Source organism: Toxoplasma gondii, chromosome XI (assembly GCF_000006565.2).
Source record: "Toxoplasma gondii ME49 chromosome XI, whole genome shotgun sequence".
In the NCBI taxonomy this organism is placed as follows: Eukaryota; Apicomplexa; class Conoidasida; order Eucoccidiorida; family Sarcocystidae; genus Toxoplasma; species Toxoplasma gondii.
In genome coordinates, this window is record NC_031479.1 from 2,080,852 (window position 1) to 2,105,263 (window position 24,412).

At 50.2% G+C, this 24,412-nt stretch overlaps 2 protein-coding genes across 2 annotated transcripts; both read right to left on the reverse strand.

Moving 5' to 3' along the window:
- Positions 1 to 104: 104 nt before the first annotated feature.
- Positions 105 to 2,424, reverse strand: TGME49_311460 (hypothetical protein). Its single transcript, XM_002364347.2, has one exon. It carries the CDS (start codon positions 1,340 to 1,342, stop codon positions 839 to 841), a length of 504 nt encoding a protein of 167 aa, XP_002364388.1. The 5' UTR covers positions 1,343 to 2,424; the 3' UTR covers positions 105 to 838.
- A 139-nt stretch (positions 2,425 to 2,563) lies between these two features.
- Positions 2,564 to 23,990, reverse strand: RON5 (rhoptry neck protein RON5). Its single transcript, XM_018782676.1, has 38 exons — positions 22,868 to 23,990; positions 22,447 to 22,509; positions 22,156 to 22,167; positions 22,010 to 22,033; positions 21,371 to 21,375; positions 20,701 to 21,019; positions 20,437 to 20,517; positions 20,289 to 20,318; positions 19,887 to 20,045; positions 19,161 to 19,340; positions 18,529 to 18,807; positions 17,816 to 17,899; positions 17,283 to 17,306; positions 16,380 to 16,778; positions 16,008 to 16,025; positions 15,787 to 15,854; positions 14,614 to 14,848; positions 13,829 to 14,044; positions 13,237 to 13,317; positions 13,080 to 13,109; positions 12,771 to 12,848; positions 12,315 to 12,430; positions 11,431 to 11,860; positions 10,806 to 11,216; positions 9,576 to 10,066; positions 9,254 to 9,286; positions 9,059 to 9,091; positions 8,827 to 8,859; positions 8,253 to 8,340; positions 7,434 to 7,835; positions 6,850 to 6,882; positions 6,455 to 6,487; positions 5,734 to 5,811; positions 5,069 to 5,296; positions 4,661 to 4,744; positions 4,098 to 4,205; positions 3,555 to 3,612; positions 2,564 to 3,198 (listed from the first exon to the last, which is right to left on the reverse strand). Exons 1-38 carry the CDS (start codon positions 22,917 to 22,919, stop codon positions 3,186 to 3,188), a joined length of 5,109 nt encoding a protein of 1,702 aa, XP_018635517.1. The 5' UTR covers positions 22,920 to 23,990; the 3' UTR covers positions 2,564 to 3,185.
- Positions 23,991 to 24,412: the final 422 nt, after the last annotated feature.

The window sequence follows — 24,412 nt, forward strand, 5'->3', positions numbered from 1 at the left end:
GAAGATTTAGAGTTATTGCAACTCAGTGTTCGGCGAGGGGAGGGTGGTTCTCGACTAGGAGACACAGACCACACAAGCGCGCGTTTTATGCATTCCAAGACCGCGTTTGTATGGCCGGGGTTCGGGCTGAGAACGAAACACTTAGTTTGGAAAACGTGAGGTAAAGACAAAGAAGTAGCTCATATTGCAACGCAAGAACTTGTAAAACTCATTAATTCAAAGTAACCGACAGTGTACTGGTGCAATGAAGAACTGGTGAAAAGAACCGGGTATTTCACCGGTGCCTCCTTAGACAGCGGCTCCCTGTTGGCTGGAGAGCTCTCTGAGACGTTTCGGAAGAAGGGCGAGAACCGCCGAGGAACCTAGTTGGGAAGCGAGGCGAGATGCCGACGGAAAGAAAGCAAGACGGAGAGAGGGTAACAGGCATGTCCCTGTGGACGAGGGATGAAACTCGTGATAGGATGTGGCATTTCGACAGCAAAGAACGTGGACTGTTTAACTGTCTTCTGTCAAATGCACCTTGCTCTTGGCGCCCACGGCGCAACGTGGATTTGGTCACTTTTAAGATCCCTCCGGAGAAGGTACACACGAAAGGGTGTGCGATAAGGAGGACAAGTCCTTCCGTCGATACACTTTGAGTCATGTTTTCTTTTGTGGAGTCTCTGTAGGCGAGCAACATGCGAGCCCACTATCGCGTGAAGCATCTGCAACTCCGGGCCTTCAAGTGCAATCTCTGTGGAGCCTCTTTTGGTTTCAAGGCGGTCCTCAGACGCCACTTGGTCAGAGTTCATGCACATCGTCCCCTCCGGCCGCAGGACTCTTCGTCTTCTCCAGCAACTCATCCCGCCTCATCGTTTGCCGGTGTCAACGGAGAGAGCGGCTGTGACACGAGCCTGGCTGATCCGTGCCACACAAGCGGACATGAAGCAGAACAATCTCCCGCCTCTCCTTCCTTGCCTCCCCTGTTGACTTTTTCGTCTTGTTTGTTGGCTTCTCCTCTCCCTCGTGAACGTTTGAAAAGGAGAACCTCAGGATTTGCGAAGGTGATACTCTCTGCTGGGAGTCGAAGTTGCCGGTCATCTTCGGAAGGGCACGCTGCATGCGAAAAAGCCGGTGGGTGTACTTCCCTGGATGGCGCAACTTCTTTCGACGGACGTTCTTGCTCTCTTGGCCTGGAGGATACTTGCGCCTGCACAGGGGACGCAACCGAAGGGGACAGGGAGGAAACGCCTTGGTTGAGAGCCGAAGATGAGACGTCGCGGCCGCCAGACCCAGAGAAGACTGGAGAGAGAACAGAAACTAAGCTGAATGTGCTTGGAGCAGTGGACAGACAGAGAGACATTCCCACTGGAAAACGGAGAAAGATTGCTGGGGAAAATTCAGATTCCAGTGATCCGTCTCTACAGCAACAAACGGCGGACTGGGTCGTTGACGCCTTACAGTTGAACCTTCTCTCTTCACTCGGATGAGACGGCGCCGACTCTGAGCCGACCCGGTGGGGTGGGATGAAGGAAGTCAACACCGTGAGAGTGTCTGCAGCTGTGCAAGGCGAGCGAACAGCAAGTCGTGGGGGTAAAAGTAGAAAAAAGTGGAATCGAATCGACTTTTCGAATGAAGATTAAGGCGTCAGTCGTAACGCCACGAGGTCTTGTTGCTAGACTATTTGCAGACAGTGACAGGCAGATTCTTCGGTCGCACTCTCCTCCAACCTGGAGCGACGCGGACACGGCCGCTACCCTTGGGGAGTCTTTTCGAGGCTTTTGCTATAGCAGCTCTTCAGTTGCCATTATGACCACTGGTTCAGCACGCTACGAAGAGAAGACAAACTTCAGGCAGAAGAAAACCGGTGCGCCACGTGTTCAAATGGGTGAAAAGAACAGGCAGTAGTCAAGGTCTCTTCTAGACGCTTTGTGTCAGTGGGGTGCAAAAGTTATACACACGGGGCGCGTCCAGAAAGGCCTTGTGTTGCCAGAGCTAAAGGTGTTTCAAAAGACCTATTTCTTGTCGGGAAGCTATGGGTAAACGCATTGCGGGCACACGGTCGCAATTTTGGTCGCGTGTCATTGGTGCGTTATTGCGACAGCGGACCGGTTTGAATGGTCACGTTCAGGAGCAGTGACAACAGCGGTCAAGAAACGCTTTTACCTCTTGCAACGAATTATATTTGAATGGGGTCCACCGATCTCCGTGCCCCCTGGTACGCACGGTGCTACCCCTTGGTTTTCCACACAAGGATTGCAGACACCGTCAGAGGGCGACGCGTGCGGCGTGAAGTGACTAGAGTGCTAAACAATTTCCCACGAAATTAGTGACTTCGATGCCCGCAACAGCGTCTCCATTCTGGGGTATTCACACTGACTGCCGGTCTTACGGAGAGGGCATGGAAGCCACTCTGCGTGTTGTGTGTGGCCCGGTGACTGGGTGTTCAGCCTTTCACTTCGTGTGAGTGGACCCAGACGAAAACGTTTCCAGGTCGGACAGTTCACGGGTTCGGCCAAGACAGAAGAGTAGAGGGCGGAGAGGCCACCAGATCCTCCGCTGGATTGACAATGTTTCAAAAAGGCGTATATTTCCGTGTTTGCAAGTGTGACCAAATGACATTTGGAGACGCTAACGGTTGGATTGGCAAGCTGAACCTCGAAACGGGGCACAATACACACGAAGGTCGGAGACTCTTCTGCCTCCAGGGGGTTCCTACTTCCTCCTGAGACAATTTTGAGCGAGCAGCGGGGGGCCGTGAAGCAAGAGTTACGAAGAGAAAAACCAATCATTTTATAGAAGAGGCAAAATCGAGAAGCGACGTTCAGTTACGTTTCCCTGGACCCGATGCGCGTATGCAAATGCACTTTCAAAGACTCTCCAGCTTCATGCGTGACCAAGAAGGCAAAAAACGATTTCTGTCGTGCTTTTGCATTCCCCAGAGGAGAATGAAGTTGCACAGTGAAACATGTTAGACTTTGTACAGCGTAGATGGGTTCCGGAAGTGAGAAAGCATCACTTTCTTTCGGCACACGCTGAGCATATCGCGCCCTTTCGTTGCCTATATACCTGACCAGATGAGAAGCCTGTCCGCAGGCACGCCGGAGTCGGCTCCCTAGTTTAAGGATTCTTTGGGATCCCCACAAAAGATAAAAAAAAACATTTCCATAGTCAAGCTAGCGGCCGAGAGATCGCTCAGCGTTTTTCTACCGAAGAACCCTGAAAAGAGAAGGAGAAACAGGAGGAAAGAGCGAGAAGGGTTACGACAGTGGAAATGCCAACAGACACAGGAAACGAGAAACCATGACGACAAAGGAGAACGGGAAAGCAAATGAAGAGACGGTGACCTGATTAGTGATTGGGGCGAAGTGTAGAGAAGGTGTATAGAAACGAAGACCGTTACGAACTGAACGGTCTCTATTTTCTCTGTTTCATATCGACCGATTAAACTTGGCTGCGCACCACGGACAGGACTGGCTGGCCAGAGAAAAACGAACACGAAGAGAAGGAAGGGAATACGTAACGAACGTGACCGTTAACGGAAAACGCACTGCGCTGGAGCTGGGTCGACTCACAGATCCGGGATTTCTTTAAACTGAGTATCGAGATCCGCCACACTCGTCAGCTGCGGGCCTGCAAAGAAGCACCGAAATCCCATCAGGTGTCACCACACTACTTTGACATGGCGTCGCTTCTACCCTGGCGATCGGGGGACAAAAAGCAGCTATTCTTCACTTTCAGCATTCCACAAGAATAGGTTGTGTGCCAACAACACAGTGGACGTTCCCATGTGCTCCTCGCTTCCCGTTTCCTTGAAAAAGAACAGTGTACCAAGGTTCCACTTCACTGGGCAGTCTTCGGCTTCACACAAAAAACACAAATCTGTGCGGTATCCCGTCGCCTCGCGTTCCATTATTTCCCCGGCTTTGCCATGTCCAATCTGATTCAGTTCGCATGTGCACTTCGCACTGATGAATGTGTTCCTTCACAAAGAACTCGACCCTAAATTCTATGAGATCAGCCTGGACGCGAATGCAAGGGGCTAGGGCTGCTGCTAGGACCATCCACATCGAGGACACAATTCTTATGGAGAAAACTGTGGAGTCTGATGTGCTCACCTGAAGCGGTGACTCTAACTTCAACGCTATCGCCGGTCGAGTGGACACCCGAGACGAGGTTTCGGATGCTACCGAGAGTCACAACCCCTCCCTGAGTTTGCACGACCCCTGAAAAAAGAGCACAACGGAGCGGGTAGACGGTTGAAGAGGCACATATGGAAAATGTAACATTTCCATCCCGCCTCTGGAGACAACATGGCTTATTGAATCAGCCAGATGGCTGCAGGTCGAACGCACCAAGGCGACCGGCGCGACAGCTCATGCATGTCAGAACACATCCACTCTTGTGTCCAGATGGATATATGTTTATAAGAGGCACGAATATATCTTTTTGTATGCGGGTAATAAAAGTAGATGCATGTATTGGCAAAAACGGGGATGCCAAAAGGGAGATGCAGACAATGAAATTCGATTACAGGCAAGGGGCATTGGCGCTAGTGGTATGTACACAGCATGCAGAGCGATTTGGGGCGTTCCAGCGGAACCAAAAGCGCTCCTCATTTCGCGACCTTTTTGGAACAGTTCTCGTAAGTACGAAAGCTCGCTTCCAACTCTGGACTGACCTGTAGGCGGGCCCTGATAGATGGTCTTTCCATTTGAGTCGACGATTCGCATTACAGCATGTGACTTTAAGCTATCCGAGCTCGCTGTTAACATGCATCACAAAAAGTGCACGTATTCGTTCTCTGTGTATGTGGATTTTGTACGTCGAGACGCCGACGCGCCCTTCTGTCGATGTGGGGGAGACCTACCCCGGATAGACTGCTGGCAGCGTGGATTCTTGCCTCCAAGTAAAGGCAACAAAAGGTCATATTGTTGACGTATTTGTACGGACATGCATGCATATGCGCAGGACTTGAGATGCATGGAAAAGGAAAGCAAACCTGCCTGCACACTGATTTCTTGAGTGCCACGTGATTAATTAATGGCGCGTTTTCTCCCCGTGAAGGTAAAGAAGTGCATGAGCGTACCGTTGATGTCAATATCCTGGAGCGTTAGGTTGTCACTGGTAGTTAGGTATCCATCCCAATTGACGACGAAGGGCTGGTTGCTAGGAGAAACTTCCTGCAACCAGAACCCAGCAGGTTCTGCGTACTGGTACACGGGAATGCCGGACCAACCCTTATGGACGAGGGCCTCTCGTGTTGCCCAACAGTGGCTATCGTCTCCCTTCTTAACGAGCACGTAGTTACGCTCAGCTGAACGCGAGAGGCACACACGAGACAGCACCGCAGTGAGGAACATCAATATGCGAAGACAGCGCGGGAGAAAAATCTGCACTCTTGTAGCTGAAACAAGGTAAGTGACCGTGCACCTCTCCCTCTCCTTTTCACAGTGCACCTAGCACTAGAAAGAGTCTTGCCGCAACTGTCAGCCTCTCTGAATTAAATCGAGAATGACGAAAGATGTGTCTCTAACGGAAATAGAGAGGGACGGCATAAAGGGGAAGGGAATCAAATGTGCGATTCGAGTAGACTGTCGGTACCCTTCTTGATCCGTGGTTGGCAGAGAAACAACGCACACGCAACAGGTGTGCCAAACTAAGACTGGATGCTAACACTAAGAACACAAACAATTTCAGACTCGATGAGACATTGCCAGGATTGAGAGGAGGCCAGAATCTAAAGCAACTCACCGTTGGTCGATGACGACGCGAAGGTTGTGAAATGATTTTGCTTCCAAGACATGACGCGGATGGGCTCGTGTGGCCCGTCTGTACATACAACGACACGACACAAGGCATGGCGAAGGCGGAAGATGACCGCAACGCTGGTACGCGTACGAGTGAGGGCATTGCAAACAACGCCGAGCAGGTCACATGGACCCGGGAGGGCGGTGCAGGGGGGGAGGAGAGAACAGCGGTAAGACACGAATACAATGCAGAAGACACATGGGGCAGTCTCACAGATTTCGCGGAAGTGAGCCAACCAAGGAAAGACTCACGAGAACGGTAACGTCAAACTTCTAACGAGAAACGTTGTATGGAAAGCTGTGCCGATGAACAGCTGGAGAAGAAACGACTGAACTGGCTGAGTACCAGAACGCGAAGCATAAGCACATTGGGGGAAGACAGTGACGTCTAGCCAATTTTCCACGTTCACGTCGTTGTATAAGGGGGACCGGTGAGAAACAACAAAACATATGCTCCCGAAGCAGGATACCAAAGATTGACAGACGGGTGTCTTCCCCAGTCCAGAATGACAGAAATCAAGTCAAACCGAATCGCCTAAGAGGAATGGAAAAGTGGTCACCACATGAGTGCACAGAAGTTCGCCCATCCAACCATTTGCATCTGAAAAAGACATCACTGCCTTCACTTCAGACGCGGCGGTCGGATCAGCTCCCGTCAGACTTACTGCAAGACATTTCGTCTTCGTTGAAGGTCAAATCTGAAGAAAGAGCATTGCAGATAAAGCATGCAAATCCATGTAACTCTGTCGTGTACGAGTGGCACGAAGACAGTTTAGTACCAAGCTGGCTGTATTCGACATCCACATGTGGCTGGCTGCATGTTGATGCTTGCAGAACACAACACCATGAGGAGTTGTCCCAACACACGAAACAATCAATCGAGAAGTTCCTATCTGACTGTGGTCGAGAAGCACGAGAGACATACGCGAACCGGGAAGCGTAGCCAACATACACGCACAGCAACATAACAAGGCTCATCGTGCTTGGTGTATGCAGTAAAACATGGATCAAATGGCAGGACGCCATCACTTCCCCTTCTCCCGAGTCCGGAAGAACTTACGTGTGCTGAAGACTTTGCCGGTCCACATTCCCACTGCAGAAACGACAGAATGGGATTCGAAACTTCAGAGGTTGGTGCCCAGAGCTGCCGCATTCAACAGCGAATCCTAAGATGCCGTGGGATGAACATCTACGCAGCTTTTGCCGAAAGCCACCACAACGGGCGACGCCCGGCATTCCCGTGCCTGTCACTGGAATGAATGTAAAGCCAAGACTAAGTAAACACTCGAATTGGCAAATAAGTAGGACTCCATTCCACGTGGAACTCGATTTTGCAAGTTATTTCAGCCTGTAGGCGTTTATCGAGCAGACGCTTTTCAAAGGTACGCATTACACTGGAGGCACGATGGGAGAGACAAGACACGGAACCAGAGAGTCTATCTGCGAGAAACGGAGCTCGTTTCAGGCTTAGTAGCCGCAAGGCAGAAGTGATAATTCGAAAAAAAGACGACAAACAAGTTTCAACAGCTTTCGTGGTAAAGCCTGTGCCTTGTTTTAACGATTTCATTCTCTGTTGTTTAATGGCGCATAGTTGTAGAACGGAGATGAAGAGCTCGAAAGAGGTGTTTCATTTTTGTGACTCACTCCCAGCGTTTACGACTGCCCAGTCGGGCACCTTGGCCTTGGGAGGCTTGCCCCGTCCAAAGGCGGTGCTAATTCGGTTCTTGAGGGACTTCAATTTCCTCGCAGCAGCGAATGCTTTTTTCCTTATCCAAGACCTGACCTTCTGCAACATCCGCTTCAGCCTCTTCCCGGTGCTTGCCTTCGCCATAGCGTACGTTACCATTTCTGCTCGAGCCGCTCGCATTTTCTCTGCGTCTGGGTACCCATCCATCCAGTCGCACCGGAGAGAGAAGTCCCAGAGGTCTTTGTAGTCGGGGATGGCAATTTTAATGGAGGAAACAGCACTGAACACCTTGGAAATCTCCTGCTGCATCACGGTGGCATCCTTCGTACTGATGCCCGAGAGCTTTTCCACAAGCATTTCTGAAGCGCAACAGCAAAACAAACGCGCTCGAAGGAAATCTGAGCTGGTATAAATACAGTACCACATTTGGCCTCCGAAAGAAACGAAAACCGAAATCGTGGCGGCATCTGCATTCTTTAGTGGACAGCGACCGACAATGACGACGCAGCATCTCCCATCGGAAAAGAGATAGTTGCTGGTCTGGCCATACCGAGGCATTCAGGCGGAAGGCGACGAAGCGAAACGAAGGCGAAAGTAGCAGCAGAACAGAAAAAAGGGGGGCATGGAGACAGAGGGGGAAAACCCACACATGATGGAACCCGATCACAAATCTAGGACATGAAAGACCAGAACCGAACAAGAAATGATACCCCAACACGTTGCCTTTCTTGAGCCTGAGGGAATGGGAAACAATATGTTTTACCGTGACGACTTACTTCGGTATTTGCTGCACCACAGATCCAGCATAAATCGTGACCCGAGGATCACAGCACTAGCATCGACGTCTGGGCCCCCGCGTCGAACCTGTATGCGCAACGTAAGGGAAGTAGCCAATACTGGGTTCCAAATTTCCTGGAGGAAAGTATCGGATACGCCTATCCATGATCTCGTCGTTTGCTTCTCCCATAGAGGTCCGACACACGAGAAAACTGCATTCCGCCTAAGTATGTGGATTCCTGCGAGAATGCAAGTGCCCCCCAGGACTCAAGTGTGGTGGAAAAAAATCGACTTTAGCGAGCTGTTCATCGGGTCGCTGTTTGTGTCCCGTTGTCTTCATCTGCGTGGCTAATGGCTGCATGCATCCACGTCCGTATTTATGCTTCAGCACTTGGGTGTAAAGAGGTCAAAAGAAAGGTGTGCGGTCAAGCCTCCTCCGACAACATTCAGGGACAGAGACGACGGAGACACCTCTGCCTGCGAGAACTGCCATTTGTGAAGAGCAGTGACCATCCGGACAAAACACGTGCATCGTAAAAGGCGTTCTTTTCTGCTCGCTATGGGAAAGCTTACTTTTGGTAGAGGCTGTGCATCTGTTTGTACCGCCTGGAAAAAAAAGGACAGAAATATCCGGAGAACAGTGTTGGGATTCCAGAAGCAAGCCTCCTCCGACAACATTCAGGGACAGAGACGACGGAGACACCTCTGCCTGCGAGAACTGCCATTTGTGAAGAGCAGTGACCATCCGGACAAAACACGTGCATCGTAAAAGGCGTTCTTTTCTGCTCGCTATGGGAAAGCTTACTTTTGGTAGAGGCTGTGCATCTGTTTGTACCGCCTGGAAAAAAAAGGACAGAAATATCCGGAGAACAGTGTTGGGATTCCAGAAGCGAACGCGTGCACGATTTCAGAGGTTCCTCTAAAGATGGGTTTTTCGCCAAGTGTTGCCGCTTCTTTCTTGTGAACGGTCACTTTCTGGCTGCCGTGAGAAGTATCTGACCTGTCCTGCAGCTGAACTCCCCCGTCTGTTGAACTGCAAACAAAAACAGAAAGGACGGATATCTACAAAAACCATTCGTTGACCGGAAAAGCGAACGAGTTCTGAGACAACGTGGGACGACCCCTTCCTGGCATACGCGTTCGAAAGCTACCAAGTGTTGCTAAACCCTACACCCCATGCCAGCCCCTGAAACCGTTGTGGAGACTGGCATGTGGCAGTTCGTGTAAGCGACACCGTTCGGCCCGCCTTCCCACCCTTTCTCCCTGTTCTGTGCTATCAGCGCAGAAAAAATCCCTGCTGATGCATTTTCGCCGAGTCTCACCAATTTCTTGAGTTGAACAAAGCTGCTGTCTTGATCTTGCTCGCTCAAGTCAACGGTGTTGTCTTCGCTGTCTTCTTTCCGTTCGTCGTCAGCTTCCGCTTCGACAAAAGACATGGTGCCACCCTGGACGCCACCACCTCTGATGGTAAAGGTGGTGGATTCTCCAGTTGCTCGTCGCACCCTGGCAGGCCCTCTCATGGCCTGCGCAGGCTGATCTTTGGCTGCTGAGTACCCCTCGCATCTCGCCGCCAAATCGAGGGCAACCTGGACGATCGTCAGTGGGTCGTCATACGTCGCTTGGAGGTGATTCATATATGCCTCAAGTGAGCTTCGCTTGAGGATAATCTTATCAATCTTCAAAATATTGGAACCCGCCTCTACGACTTCGCTTGTGCTGCTCGTCACGCTTCGGACAACGCCCGGGAGCAGGAAAGTGTACTTCTTGCAACCCGTCAGCACGATTCGTGTGGCGGCGTTCGACGGGCCATTCTCTAGGACAGCAACAAAGATGACACAGCAAAACTGGCACCACCGTGTATCCCACCATGCAATCGCATTTACGCAAACCGTTTCCTGTATGTCACTGTGTCAAGAATGAACGGCACAAGACCGCAGCGGATCTGTTCACCGTCCGCGGCATACGCTACAGGCAACAAGCTACAGATGTGGCACCCGTGCATCCGACGCGTCACAGCTCCATCAGGGTATCCTTTCCAGTTACGAATGAAGGGTGAGATGGTGCCAGCAGGTTTTTTCGTTGCATTGCTCGTTAGACGCAGTGTCTGACGCGCCAGGCCAGAGCGGTGCTAGGCTCGACAAAGGCAGCTGCTGCATTCGTTAGAGGCACTAAACACCCTTTCTACCCTGCCCTTTCCTACTCGTGTCCCCGAAAATGCAAGCTTTACTCATTCGAAAACATCTCCGTTGTCCAGTACAGAGCCGGCATTACAAGCACAATGATCATGGCGAGACCATGTATCGTGACTGTCATCCCAGCTGAGAGTGAGGAAACCAGCAAACGACTACACTCAACTACACGGGCATACGTATCCGGGTACACCAGCACCACATCAAGAAATCGCGGGGCAGACATACGGAGATTCTCAATTATCGGCGCGCAGATACAAACGTGTCTGGGCACTGAACTGCACGCCACTGCTCATGCAAGTTCGGAATTAAGAAAGTATGTGCCCATACAAAACCGTCGCAACTTTCCTTGCCTGGCCTTACCGTTGACCCACACGTAGTACCAGAAAAGTTTCTTGGCATTAGGAATGGTTCGACTTGACAACTCCAGACGGTCGAGGGAGGGGTCCATCCAAGAAGCGACGAGAGCGTGGATAAGAAGCGTGGGAGTGTTAAAGTCGACTTTGCTGCCCTGGCCCTGCATGTAGAATCTGTAGAGGAACCTCTCACGGAACATTTTTGCGAGAGTTTTGATCACTAAGAGAGCGCCCTGGTAAGCCTTTAGGTTCACTTTAGGGGCCCGATTTGTTGCTGCCACGACTGCCTTCCAGGTCCGGGGAACCGTTCGGCGCTTGTTTTTTTGGAACATTCCCACGAACCACGATTTGATCTGAGCTCCGGCTTTCTCTAAAAGCGACATCTTGTACTCCTCAACGACAGTGTGGAGGAAGAAACCTGCGAAAAAGGGGAGACCAGCAGAGCGGAAAGCCATGAGGCACTGATCGGCACTCCCTTTTTCCACACACACACGCACTTGTATGTCACCCGCCTGGTGCGAGCAAGTGTTGTCTTTATCCGGTGCATGGCAACATTCCAGTGTGCCATCGGGAACAAAGGGCCCTCCCCTCCGTACCCGTTCCGCTTCTCTGCCCGCTCTTTTCTAACTTACCAATCTGGAGAGCCATCGAAGCCAATGGTGCCCCGAACGGCTTCAGCTCCTGGTGCGGTGCGACGACGGAAATGTCAGATTCATACCACAGCTTCGCAAAGACGGCCCCAATGGCAGACGCATTCATTGATTCGTTGAGTTTCTGCGAGTTCTTGAAGCCCATGGCCGCATTCCTGACTCCTCTGATGTGAATCCAAGTATGGATGACGAGGCTCATGAGATCCCGAGTGATCGGGTCGGCTTTCAACATGTTGGTGTAGCGGACGAGCGCGTCCCGCATTCGAACCGTGTCGAGAGTGAATTCGCCATGGCGAAGGTTTTCGTAATTGACCTTCACGACTTTTTGGCCCTGCATCTGCTTGACCTCGTTATGCGACGCCCAGTGGACGAAGAGACGCCGTGCCCACATGCCGAGATTCGGGTCGGCGATCTGATGAAAACAGGTACGAGGCAAAGCACACACACACAGGTTTCCAAATCAAGGAACCAAGGCATGTCAGAGAGGCAAGAAGTGACCCGCTAAGCCGAGCGAGGTATTCAGAAATCACGACTAAATCAAGATAAAGGTACAAGAACGAAGACGTAATAGATGTAAAAGGAGAGACAACAGCGACAAAGAGCACCTGGAGAACGAAACAATTTGAGGTAGCCGCGAAAGTGAGTCACGCCGCAACCGCAAACCAAAAATAACGTCATGTTCGGGAGACGACGCAAAAGCTGGGTAAACTCAGAACATTCGGGAACACAAGCGAGTAGAACACAGAAAAATGTGACCCTTAACTGTGGAGACATGCTGAAAAACAGTGTCGCGGAGTGGTACCGGAATAATGTCGTCGTGTAGGCCGCGTGCTGACACTCCTACGCATTTTCGCTCTCACACTCACGTGCTGTTGTCTGGCTCCAAGTTGGAAAAAGGCTTTTGCAATTCCGTATGACCTGTGGACCTTAGCGACGATCTTCATGAGCGTGGTGTCCAACGAGAAAAAGACATTAGTCATGACTGCGGGAGAAGCACCAAGACAACAAGCGGACACAGCAGAGAATGTTGCCCTGTTCTTGCTCTCACGTGGGTTACCATACATCCGATGTGACACGAGGAGGAACCGGATTAGTCCCACAACAAGGAAGGACAGAAGAGCATCAAACCGAAGTAGAAGATGGAACCATACAGTTAGACGTGAAGCAGCCACTGTCGGCGCGACTCGTAGGTGCCACAGAAACAACACGGAGCGGCTTTCAGTTAGTATGGACTTCTGTGGCGGCAAAAGTTTCGGACATAGAAGGCAGACAAAAAGGGAGGTGAACCGTGCGGCAGTACGGGAACCATGAGAGTAACGCACCATCGTTGTGAAGCCTGTCAATCTTTTGATAGCAAGCCACGTCGCACAGGTCCAGGTAGCCGTACTTCGAATGGCGCGCTGCGAGAAAAAAAGACAGAAGGCACACAGGTTTCCTTTCTAACAAGCAGCGACTTTCTGGCAAACGTATCCTTCTTCGCTCCGACTCCGAGAACCACCCTCGCGCCCCTAGGTTATCTTGTATCTGCATGATCGGCATGCTTGCACAAAGTTTGCGGACAGTAGTCCCACCGTTCAAACGTTTATGGCTCCAGTGGCTTGTTTTCGCGAGTGCCCAGCGACCAGACTTACCCGCTCTTCTAGAAAAAATGCTTTTATTGGCTGAGAAGGAAAGAGAGACAAAAGCAAGAAAGACACTGACCTGTTGCATCATAAGAGGGAACGCAGGGTGACCGTGTCCGTATTTGACAATCTCTATAAACACGAGAAAAATAGGCAGCCATCATACCTGCAACGAAATTCTTCTGCATCGCTGCATTGAGCTCCATAAGCTCGTAGTCAGCTTCAAGGGGCAGTTGAGGAAGGATCCCTGCGACATAAACATGACCGAAAAAAACACGTGAGACCGAAACAACTATGTGGAGTTGATTTGTTTCCTTAACCAAGGTGAAACATTCAGGTTGATGATTTTGCCTTCAATTTTTTTCCTGCCCCACTAGGGACTCTAGATGCGCAGCTGGTCTTGAAGAGGCCTTTTCGAAGCGACGAAAACCATACAGCGCACGTTCTGCTCAGTTTCTATCACTCTGCATATCTACTAATATGCATAAATTGATGGCTACACTTCATCAAACATTTATGTTCATTTATATTGCATTCATCGGCGCACATAAATCCCTTCTAAAACAAAATTTTAAATATTTTCTTATAGGAGATGGTCTCGAATAACTGCTGTGGTCGCGACTCAATCAGCGAAACCACCTGCATCCCCTCTCAAGATAACTGTTCGGAGATGAAACACGGCTGGACACAAACATATTTGCATGTCCAAGAGACTGTTGATGGCCCTCTCCTTCCTTCCCTCTGAGACTGTTGCTCACCGTCGTTTTGCAGCAGCGTAACTCTGTGCATGAATCTCTGTCGCGAGTTGTCGTTTCCGTGTCGCTGGAGTTTCATGAAACCGGACTGATGAAGATACATGTCGAAGAATTTAGACTTCATTATGTCATTCACATTCCGGCACCCGCTAGTGGTGATGCCATAGAAGCTCGGAGCAGGTGCAGCCGGGGCCTGCAGGGTCGCGTACCGGGCCTTCCCTGCACGAACCATCATCAAGTGAAAAAAGCGAATGGGCAGAGAGTAAAGGATATGGATTCGACTACAAAGCAAGGTGACACGCCACTGAAATTCAAGCGCGCACATAGACAAGCGAGAATGACAAGGAAGAACGACATGGATAAGAAAATCCAACAGCTACCGCAGGCATTCAAAGTTTTCCAGGACTCAAACCGTATGATTGCTATGGACAGACTCAATATTTACCTTTCCACCGGTGCCTGGGAAAGTGGCATCGCGGCGTGTGTCTGCTGTGTTCGGTTTTATTAACAAGGACTTAATATGGGCTGTTCAAGGCGCACCCCGTCAGACGCATGGATAACAGGCCTAGGTTGCGGCTCCCTTCCAAATAGATTTCATGGAAAACCTAAATTCGCATGTTTGACCAGCAGTTAGTTGGATATCTCCTCTGCAGTTCTACACTCCACGCGCGTTTGAGGAGGTACTCTGTGCGACATCCGTAGTCACATTTGAGACCACCAGCGAGCGGGAATACGAATTTAAGGGTATATGCAAGACACGCTGTTGTTTCTCTGTAGCTCCCGCTTACACGTTTCCGAAGCGAAAAGCAAAACATCTTTTGCTTTTGTAAAATCAATAATCTTGAAGACTTCCTTCCTCGCCGTCTTCGTACGAGCCATGACGTCCATCCATCCCACGAGGCGCTCCCCCAGATTGTGTCTCGGGAAACCCTGAAGGCCTTCGTCCGCTGGGGCCGATGGAAAGATTTGAGCATCACTTGCTGTGACATCGCAAAGGTCGTTTCTCAAGTGAATGATGTAGTCCTGAAGAATCGACAACCATCAACAGAGTAGTTCACTCAGAAGTACCAGAGTTCCGAGAAACGGACGAAATTTGCCCGAGAACGGAGATAAGCAAGCGATGGACAGAAACATCTCGCAAAGGACGGAATGAACGAATTCGTTAAACAGTCACGGCCTTGTATAATTGACACAAGTCGAACGGATGAGACGTCGTCATGTGTCGACGCGCACCAGTTGCGTGGAAAAGGAAACATCACTTTTTCACAAAAGTTAGGACAGACAAAGCTGGCCATCTCAATGCAAAACGCAACCGTGGTCACGCCTGGCCGGTGGCATTTACATATATATATATATATATATATATATATATATGGCCAGTGGAGATATGCTTTCTCAGATGCATGCATGCGCGCTGATTCACCAACATCTGCAGTAAAGACAGATGAATCATAGATGTCCGCGTATGGACCTAGAAACTATTCTCTGGCTCACACCTGACTGTCCTGCCTGACAACTACACAGTGATCCGCAGTTCACTCTTGTACAGTCACTACGAATGTATGTGTGAATTGACTTGTGCGTACGCAAACGTGTATTGACATCTACGTATACTGGAAGTGACACTTTTGTAAACTAACAGGCGATTTGTTCTTATTTCCAGACGTGGCAGCAACGTCCATACAACAGAGAACCTTGGAAGTCAACAGCCCATACTCCTATGGAAGTAGATTCTTCGCTAAGTACCGTGAAGTCACCGTCAACAACACGACAAGCCAAGCAAATGTACACGATACAAAGTGAGTATCGCGTTGTCTAGCCCCTGTCTTTGGATTCCTGGGCACGAATAGGTTCTTCTGATGACAACGTGTATCAGGTGTCTTTAATCGACCACCCGAGTCTCGTCGCTATCTAACAGGCGCAGTAGTTTTACGCGTGGAGGTCCTCAGTGTCTATCCTACCGCTCCGAGATGGCCTCCTGTGCGCAGCGGTGCCGTGGGCGTTGTGCCAACGATGATGGGTACTGTCTCTGAAAACAGTCACATCGCGTCTGCGAATCCGATAAATGAGGAACTGTAAGGCACATAGCTCAGTTTTCCAGGCATCCTACTCTCGCTCTATCACCAGGGGACTCAGTAAACTAGGATATGAGAGCCTCAACCTTTGTTCGACGGCGACTTACTTAAAAACGACTCAGGGTCTGAAAAAAGAACATAGCACACACACACAGTGTTCATGTGGTGACTGCACAGAGGCTAGGGGTACCGAACTTGAGACAAAGAATGCCAACATTCCAGGGCATCTATTTCTTTGACATATAATGCGACACTGATAAATGGACACCGAAGCCAAGAGGGATGACGCGCGTATGGAGACGTGCATGGACAATGCATAGAGGAGGGTTGACTCATACCCAACCTAAATCACTAAGTCAACGGATAACATGAAAGTCACACGGGGGGGTGGGCAGCGCCAAACTTGCTTCTGTCGTCGACTGCGACAATATTTTCAGCATGGTATCGCACTCCACGGCTACGACGCCGAACTAACTTACCGTCCATAAGTTCACAAACTCTAGTGACAATTTCCTGAAAGAGCTCCACTTTGAGTTGTCTGAAGGATTCCTGGACAATTTCTTTCCTGACGTTTGCAGGAGAATCTTGCCCACGCGCAGCCAGTCGAGATTTTACTCTGGCTGTGTGATTAATCAGCTCTTCGATTCCTGAGAGCTCGAGCAGCGCGTTGGCTACCATCTGAGGAGTTAGGGTTTCGATCGCGCTGTGGACGATATGGATCGCATAGTCGATAAAGGCCTGAGCCAAGGCGAAGTCCTGCGTCAAGGTTGCCACGAGCTGCATCCGAAGCTCTTCCAGTGGAATGACAGTGCCCGGACCGGGAGGGTTTGCCGCAACGGCTTCGACGAGACGCTTGCAGGCGCTCAAGACGACGTGGGCTGTGAGAGAAACACGGGATCAACAGGGAACGGCGACGCGAGTTGACTGAAAGTCACGGCTCTACACTCGTGATCCACGATAATAGAGCACACGGGATGAGTTTGTGGAACGAGCGCGGCAGAGAAACGAAAACGAAGGGGCGACAGAGGACACCGAATCTGAAGTATTTCTAAGAAGGTGTGCCAGATTCGTGCGCGCGAACATTGCAAGCGGGGAGGACAGACGGTAAATACAGGACCGAGAAAAACGACAGACGTGGACGCAGCTGACCGTAACGGGAGGGGGACAGATGAAAAGAGATCAGAACTGCAATGACGAGGTAAATCGCTTCTGTGTGCAATGGAAAAAATAAACAGAATAGCGAAAGAGAGAGGGGATCTTGAACAGCGGCATGGAAGGAACAAGGAGAGCGTCCGGCATGCGAGAAACAGAATGCTGCCACAAGAGGCGTGCTTGTGAAAGTTCTTTTTCGGGGAATTAGGAGTTAAAGAACGGCAACTTACAGCCAGCACGAAGGTGGTAGCCAGCTGCATATCAGCAAAGTAAAACAGCAACACAATCGAGAACAATTGCTCCGAGGCTGTCGCAGGCGCATGTACACGCGTGAAGGCCGATATCTCCCGGCACACGCCTCACCCTGTCATTTGCCGACATATTCGCATTCTATTATACATTATCGGTGCACATTTACTTAATGTATGTCTGTAGAAGTAAATGTGCATGGGAAGACGCCCACACCCTTTCGACTTCAAAGAGTGAGACAAGGATACACGCGTCTGTGAAACTGCGTCCATGCAGCGCATAGCCGCGTCAGTTGAGTCGCAGCTCCTGAACTCTCTGCTACACGCAATCTGCTCCAATTCGGAACGATTTGTCGTTAGGTGTCTAACGTAAAAATAGAGGAAATATCCTTCGTTCCTGTACCTTTTCCCGCTTTGCCACTGGAACACCACAGCCAGCTGGAGACCCATATACGAGACAGATAAAGGAGTAAATATACTCCTATCCGATTGCTTCTCCTCTCTCAGAGGCTTACCGGAAATCTTCGTCAACGCAGACTGCATTGCGTTAAACGCAGAGACCTGCGCAAAGTGGTCGGCTGCCTCAGCCGCTGCAGCGGCTGAAAAAGAGAAAGACCTCAATCAAAAACACACATATATTGCAAACACCTTCCTCTCACGCATGCTTCCCTTCTGTGCTGCCGTGCATAAGCACGTACGCGAAATGCAGAGCTGCATAGAAGTACTCCAGATCACATAACTACGGCACGCATGGAAACGAGAAATAGCCGAGCCTTTCGACAAGATACGAACTTATTTCTCACCGGAACTCGCCCACGCCCATCCAGATACACTGCACCGTTCAATACTTTGTGTGGCAGCTTCCCCGCACGATTCATTCCTCCTCTCGGTGCTCAGGCGTGTGTCTCTAAAGTTGTGGGCGCGGTGTGTGGATCCGAATACGCATTTGGTTTTCCTTATGCGTCTGCTGAAGTGAATATACGAGTTTGTACACAGGCTCAGGTACCTCCATGTTTCCCCCCTTCTGCTCCGGCTGCCGAGCTGTCTCCCCGCTTATGTATTTCGAGAGACACGCGGAACAAACACACTGGAAGAGTGTCAGTTTATTATGAGAGCAGAACTCGAGTTCGGTTGTGTCTCCACAAGTGACCGCCGATGCCCAACTAGCGAGACGCAACGGAATGAAAAACTTCTCTTCATCTGCGTATTCATTGATACATTCGCGTACCGTCTTGCTTAAATTTGTCAATGGTAGCTTCCTGGAGGGGGCGAGCTTCTTCATAGGCTTCTTGAACTGCACGTGGGACCCCTGCCTCGTCTGCATCAGGATTGTACGGTGGAGGGCGATCGCCTTCTTGAGCGCTTTCTCCTGCTGCCGCTTCTCCGTAGTCTCCACTATCCGTAGCAGCAGATGCTATCTTGGTATCTTCCGTAGTAGCAGATGCTTGTTCGGTGTTTGCCGTAGGCATAGAGGCTTCGCTGTTTTCCTGTTCCACAAAGCTTACTGCTGAAGAGTCAAAAGAGCAAGTGCACCAGCGGAGGCGAAAGACGTAGACACAGAAGCATACGAACACAGTAATGTTTGAATTCCCAGTGTCTCGCGAAGGAACTGCATGCCATCCGGTGCCTGTCAGGCGAATGTGCCCAAACATTGTTTGCGTTTCACTAGCTTTCTCCCGAATAAAAGGACGGGTTACTGTTGTTCTACATGCGCAAAATCTGTCTATCCGACGAATTGTGCGTGTCCTTTTTCTCCTTTAACTGACTCCTAATCCACCGTTTTCAGAAAAAGTTGTTTTCCCTTCATTACTCTCGAAGCCATACAACATCCGCTGCACGAAACCATATGTAGCTGCTCACGTTGACGCGACGCGGCGTTTTGCGGCGCTGCGCCTGCTTTCGAAGGGGACACCGTCGGGTTTGGGGGACGGGATGATTGTCCACCAGTGGCCTGAGGAGTCCGTCCGGCTTTCACAGCGTCGTTGATTTTTCTCTTTTCTGCAACTGTCAAGGGTGCCTTATCTTCACATACTAGGTTGCCTAGAAGAAAAAAGGAAACAGAAAAGGATGCAACACGGTGTGAACGAGAAGTACATTTGCACCTTCACGGCAAGCGCGAACACATCCTATGACTTCTGTTACCCTCCCATCAGAGCTCTCTCGCGCATCCACACAAAAGCCTTTTTCTTCCCCCGGTTGTGCTGTCGTCCCTCTAAATATTTCCCCATCCACAACAACCACCCCTTGTTCGGCTAAAACCTTCCTTCGGCTGTCATGTCTTCGAGGAGACCCCTTTTTATAGTATCTCTTCCAGTTCTAATTGGTGACGAGTCTAGCACGTCTACAGGAATGGGCGGCTACCCATCGCTATACACACCCTCAAAATACAGCCAGCCATTCAATGACCTCTCGGTTGGCAGATGACTGCTTTTGGTTTTGGAGTCCTGGTGTCTAGTGTCTACATCGCATATCGTACGGTATCCTCTGCTGCCCGTTGTCTTGCAGTTTTCTCTCATCCACTTCCCTTCCACCACTCCCCTCTCCGCTTCCGCCTGACACACTGTGTCTCCTTCCAGGTGTCCTTACCAGATTCCTCGACGATCACGGATGTAGCTGCGAATTCATGAAGGAGGTGGCACGTGTACGTAGGCTTTCTTCGAGACAGGCATACTTGAACAGGGTCTTCCAGAAGTGGGGAGTTGGAGGCGTTTGCGGAGGACACGAACCGCTGCAGGGTGACGACATCTGAGGCGATACAAATAAAAAGAAAACGAAATCGATCAGGTTCCATCTTTCGGCTGTTCTACCGAGAAGCATCCTACATCTCAGCTGTGCAAAAAACGAGGCGTTTCTACAATGGGGAAAGTTTTTGGAAAAACAAAAATATTCACGCTTAAACAGAAAATAGCGTGTCCAGTTGAGGGTTTGAACTAAAGTCGTTGGCTTCTTGGTGATGGCAGAAAACGTAACACTGTAGATATGGCTTACCAGTGGGAGATAGGTAGTCCGGTGTTTGTTCTGAAGCGAAGACAGGAGAGCAGGAGATAACAAACGCCACGAAATGAAAATATGACAGCTTTGTTCTGCATCTCCGAAGATCTTCATGACGCAAAACCGTGTGTCTCTCTGTCCTCACCTGGTCGTTCTTCATCGTAGTCTGCAGGACCGACGGTCCTGGACTGCACGATCTCATGTATTTCTGTCGGGTCAACGCCGCCTAAGGAACAGAAGCCGAGAACGATAATAACAGCAGATTGGCCGTCACCTGAAGAACGCGAAGAAACTGTCATGAAAAATGCACCACTTGAACAGAACTGCTTCAACGGAATCCACTGAGCCACCTCCAGATGAATTCACTGTCAGACTGGAATTTCACTGTTGAAGAAAAGGGAGTGCGTACCGCGGAAAAACGGCGGCCTCGCCCCAGCGCCTTGTCCAGTGCACTCGATCTTGCCATCAGTGGCCTGGCACTCCAAAAAGTGTACACCCATGTCCCGCAAAGGAGCACCTGCAACATTCATGGGGGGAGGCGAAAAGTCCTCCGAACCAAAAATGTCATCCGCTACAGCGGCGGCGCGTCTCGGCGCAGGTCTGGGGGGACCGGATCCATGCTGACGAATTTCAAATGTCCGAGCGTTTCCGCTAGCCTGCTGTGTGAAGGAAACACCGATGTCAATGCCAGTCCTCGCAGTCGGTTGAGTATCCCTCGCATAAAGGTCCTGAAACAAAAGGAAGCCAAACCGTGGAACGACCACACCCGGTGGGACAGGAAAAATCTACAGATACGTGTCGGGCCGCCGGGCAGGATGACAATTCGCAGGATATGCGCCGTTCAGGGGCGCGTGCGGGCAGATACAAACAGGGAATAATGCAGTAGAAGAAACGGAACAGAAACTGATCGGAACTCGGTAACTTTACAGAGGAGATTACATGTAGACTCTAACTGGCACAATGGTACAATACGGGCTGTCGGACAGGGACGGCAAACCGCGTCCAAAGTGAACAGAAAAGTAATTAGATGCACCCGGCAAGTGTCCGCTGAGGCTTGTTATTAACGAAAACGTCCGTACCTTGCCTGCAAACAAAAAGACACAGAATGGAGAATGCAACTATATCAACAGCAGGATGTGTAACAGGTGACTGCGAAAATAACTTTTCACTACACATCAGACAACAATGGAGTGCTCGAGCAGACAGGGTTGTCGCCTGAAAGCTCTACGACAAACAGTGCCGTTAAATTATTCTGTGGAGTCCTGTCCAGAGTCGACGAATGGCAACAGAAACGAGGCTTTCGTTGCGCAGAAGTGACCACCACAGATGACGTAGCTGTGATGTCAGACACGGTTACGCGTTCCGTCTGAAAAATCTGAATCATATTTCCACAACACTGCGTGAGGAACTGCGACACGGTGACGGTTGTTGCCCTCTCGTTTGACGTGTGATGTGGAAAAAACCGTGGATGTGCCTGTGAGGAGTATGAGCCGCTGCTGTGTGGGTAGTATCGCCGGTTTCAAAAAGATCAAGTAAATGTGGTGAATATGCGTCGTTTCTCCTGGTCCCCCTTTCATGGGATCTCGTCTTACGGTTACACGGGACTGAACAGCACGAGCGGACTATGACATAATCACGTTACCTATGATTTCAACTCAGAAAAGAAGAGTTTCTGTCTCAGTCCACAGTCAAGGTACCCTACTAGGCGGAACCCTTACGTTCATTTGAAACTGTTTGGACGCCTGCAGCACATCAGAGCACGCACACGCAAGGCATCTTTCATCAGACCCCGCCAATTAAAGAACATGCTGCGCCGAGAGCTACGCAACCTAGGCAACTCACTGTAAACGTGTACTGGACTTACTGGCGACCAGATCTGTATAGGGGAAACACATGTCACGAAGAAAACGAAGAATGCGTTCGAATATGGTGGGAAATATGGAGACACCACTCATGTCGACAGCTTGAAAAATTAGACCGTGCGCCTGCAGAAAACCGGAAAACCTGCGCTGAGTCCGGTTACAATTGCTTTTCTGCAGTCGCTGAAAACAGACGAAATGTATGGAAGATAATGGTAGCGCGTCTATCGTGGTGTATCAGTGGTACTGGCGACGACAGGAAAACGCTAAACACAGACTCAAACAGCCAAACTTACCGGCAGCAGGAGAACCTGCAGCCGCAGCCAGAGCGCCCGAGAAGAGCAGGATATGGAAGAAAGCTGTCAGTGAACGCATCAGGCAAACAAGAACACAGAGATATATGAATAATTTCCCCGATCAGCCTTTGCGATGCCCCAACATTCGGCCCTGTTGCTGCTATAGGTTTTAGGGATGCAAGTGTTCAGCTCTGTTTATGCCCTATGAGTCCCAGGAACGAAACGGAAGCTGTCCACCCAATAGGCACTGTATTCCAGGTTTGCAAGAGAAACGGAGAAGCCAAGGTGTTCCCTCGATAAAAACAGCCCAGTTCCCTCCCGGAGTCAACCCCGGAAAACGGCGACTAGCGAGTCGTTCTCGCAGCAAGTTAGCCCAGATTTCTTTTTTTTTACGCAATAAGAACGAGTGGACGATGCTCACCGATCATCTTCGGTAAAGACATTAAAAGGGGCCGCCAAGTGAATTCTGCCATGGCGCCTCTGAAGACTCAAAGGAAAAGTCTTCTGGCACTGGCGGGGAGATCCCAAATGATGCTCCTCCTCATGAAAAGCGCAAGTAGAGACAACAGAACAAACAATCGCCGAACGAGAGATCAGAAGAAGATTTTGCCGTTTTTTCCACCTCTTTTGGCGTCTGGGAATGGGGTAGCGGTTTGTGTCTCGAGAACGATTCAACTCGCAGAGAGAAAACATACGACTCTCCAACGGCTTTGGAAGACACAAGGTAGCGGTATGGGCTGCAGACAATGAACGGTTAAACGATTCTCGCAGGGTAGAGAAACAACAAAGACATGACGCTTCCCTCGCTCCTCACAAAGAAAAGCGAAATCCTCCACTTTCTTCAGCGTATCCAGAGGAAATGTGACTCTAAAACGGGGCCCTAACCTTAGTCGATTTGAATTCACCATTATTCCGCCAGCCATCAGCTCGCTGTCGTGTCCTCTGGACCGCCGCCCACTCGTCAACGCAGCCAAGGTTTTTACTGAGGCTCAAGCATGCGACCGGCCGCCACAGAGACGCGAACAAAGTCGGTCACAGCCCTTGATGTTGTTTTCACGCTGTCTTCAGGCCGTCTCCCAAGCGATGAGCGGCACAAACTACCGGCGAGGCGTCCGAAAGAGATTCCAAGAGTCAGAAGAAAAATATAGCATTGCTCGTGGAAACCATGCAGTTGGGTGTCGCCGGCGTGTTCTGTGTCACGGCAAAGACAATGTGTTGCGCTTCGTGGAACTTTCAAGGATTTTCCTGTAATATTTCAACTCAGGGGACCAGCATAGGTAACCTCTGCAGTCTCCGCGTGTGACGCAAACTTGGTGAACCATGCGCACTTCCTGATAAATGAGGAGCGCGAGGTAAGTAAGAGCCTTTGGTCCACTGCATACACTTTACAGTGTCTGTGGTGTAAAAGGATGGGAATTTCCCGTGTCTACGTAGCCTTTAACGGTTGCTACGTGTTATTTTACAAACCAGTACGCGGGCTATCATCTTCAACAGTGGTGATCCATGCAAGCACTCTTGTTACAGTGTTTCCCGGCTTCAGCTCCAGTGGACTCTGCCCACCATGCAGCGGGGATTTCAGAGAGAGTGAGCCCCGACAAAGCTCGAGACTATTTTGTCAGCCCTCTTCCTGACCCACAACTTGCCGGCACCGGTAACAGTGATTGAAAAACAACGCAGAACTCTGCAAAGACGAGCTTCCTATTATCACCTCCAAATGCCACGACTGCTGCCGTTTAACACCATACTACAAATGAGTTTTCTTGCGTATCCTTAGCAAGCGATTATGCTGTCTACGTTACGACTCCGAATAGCATTCTATGTAAGTACTGTATAGAAACGCCGAGCGGCGTCAAGACGTACGCATACTCTATGAAGAGCGTGATGCCCTACGATAAGAAGCTGCTACAATCAGCTATCTTTTTCGTTACGTTAAGACTCTGTCTACAGGTGTATTTGTGTCGCAGTG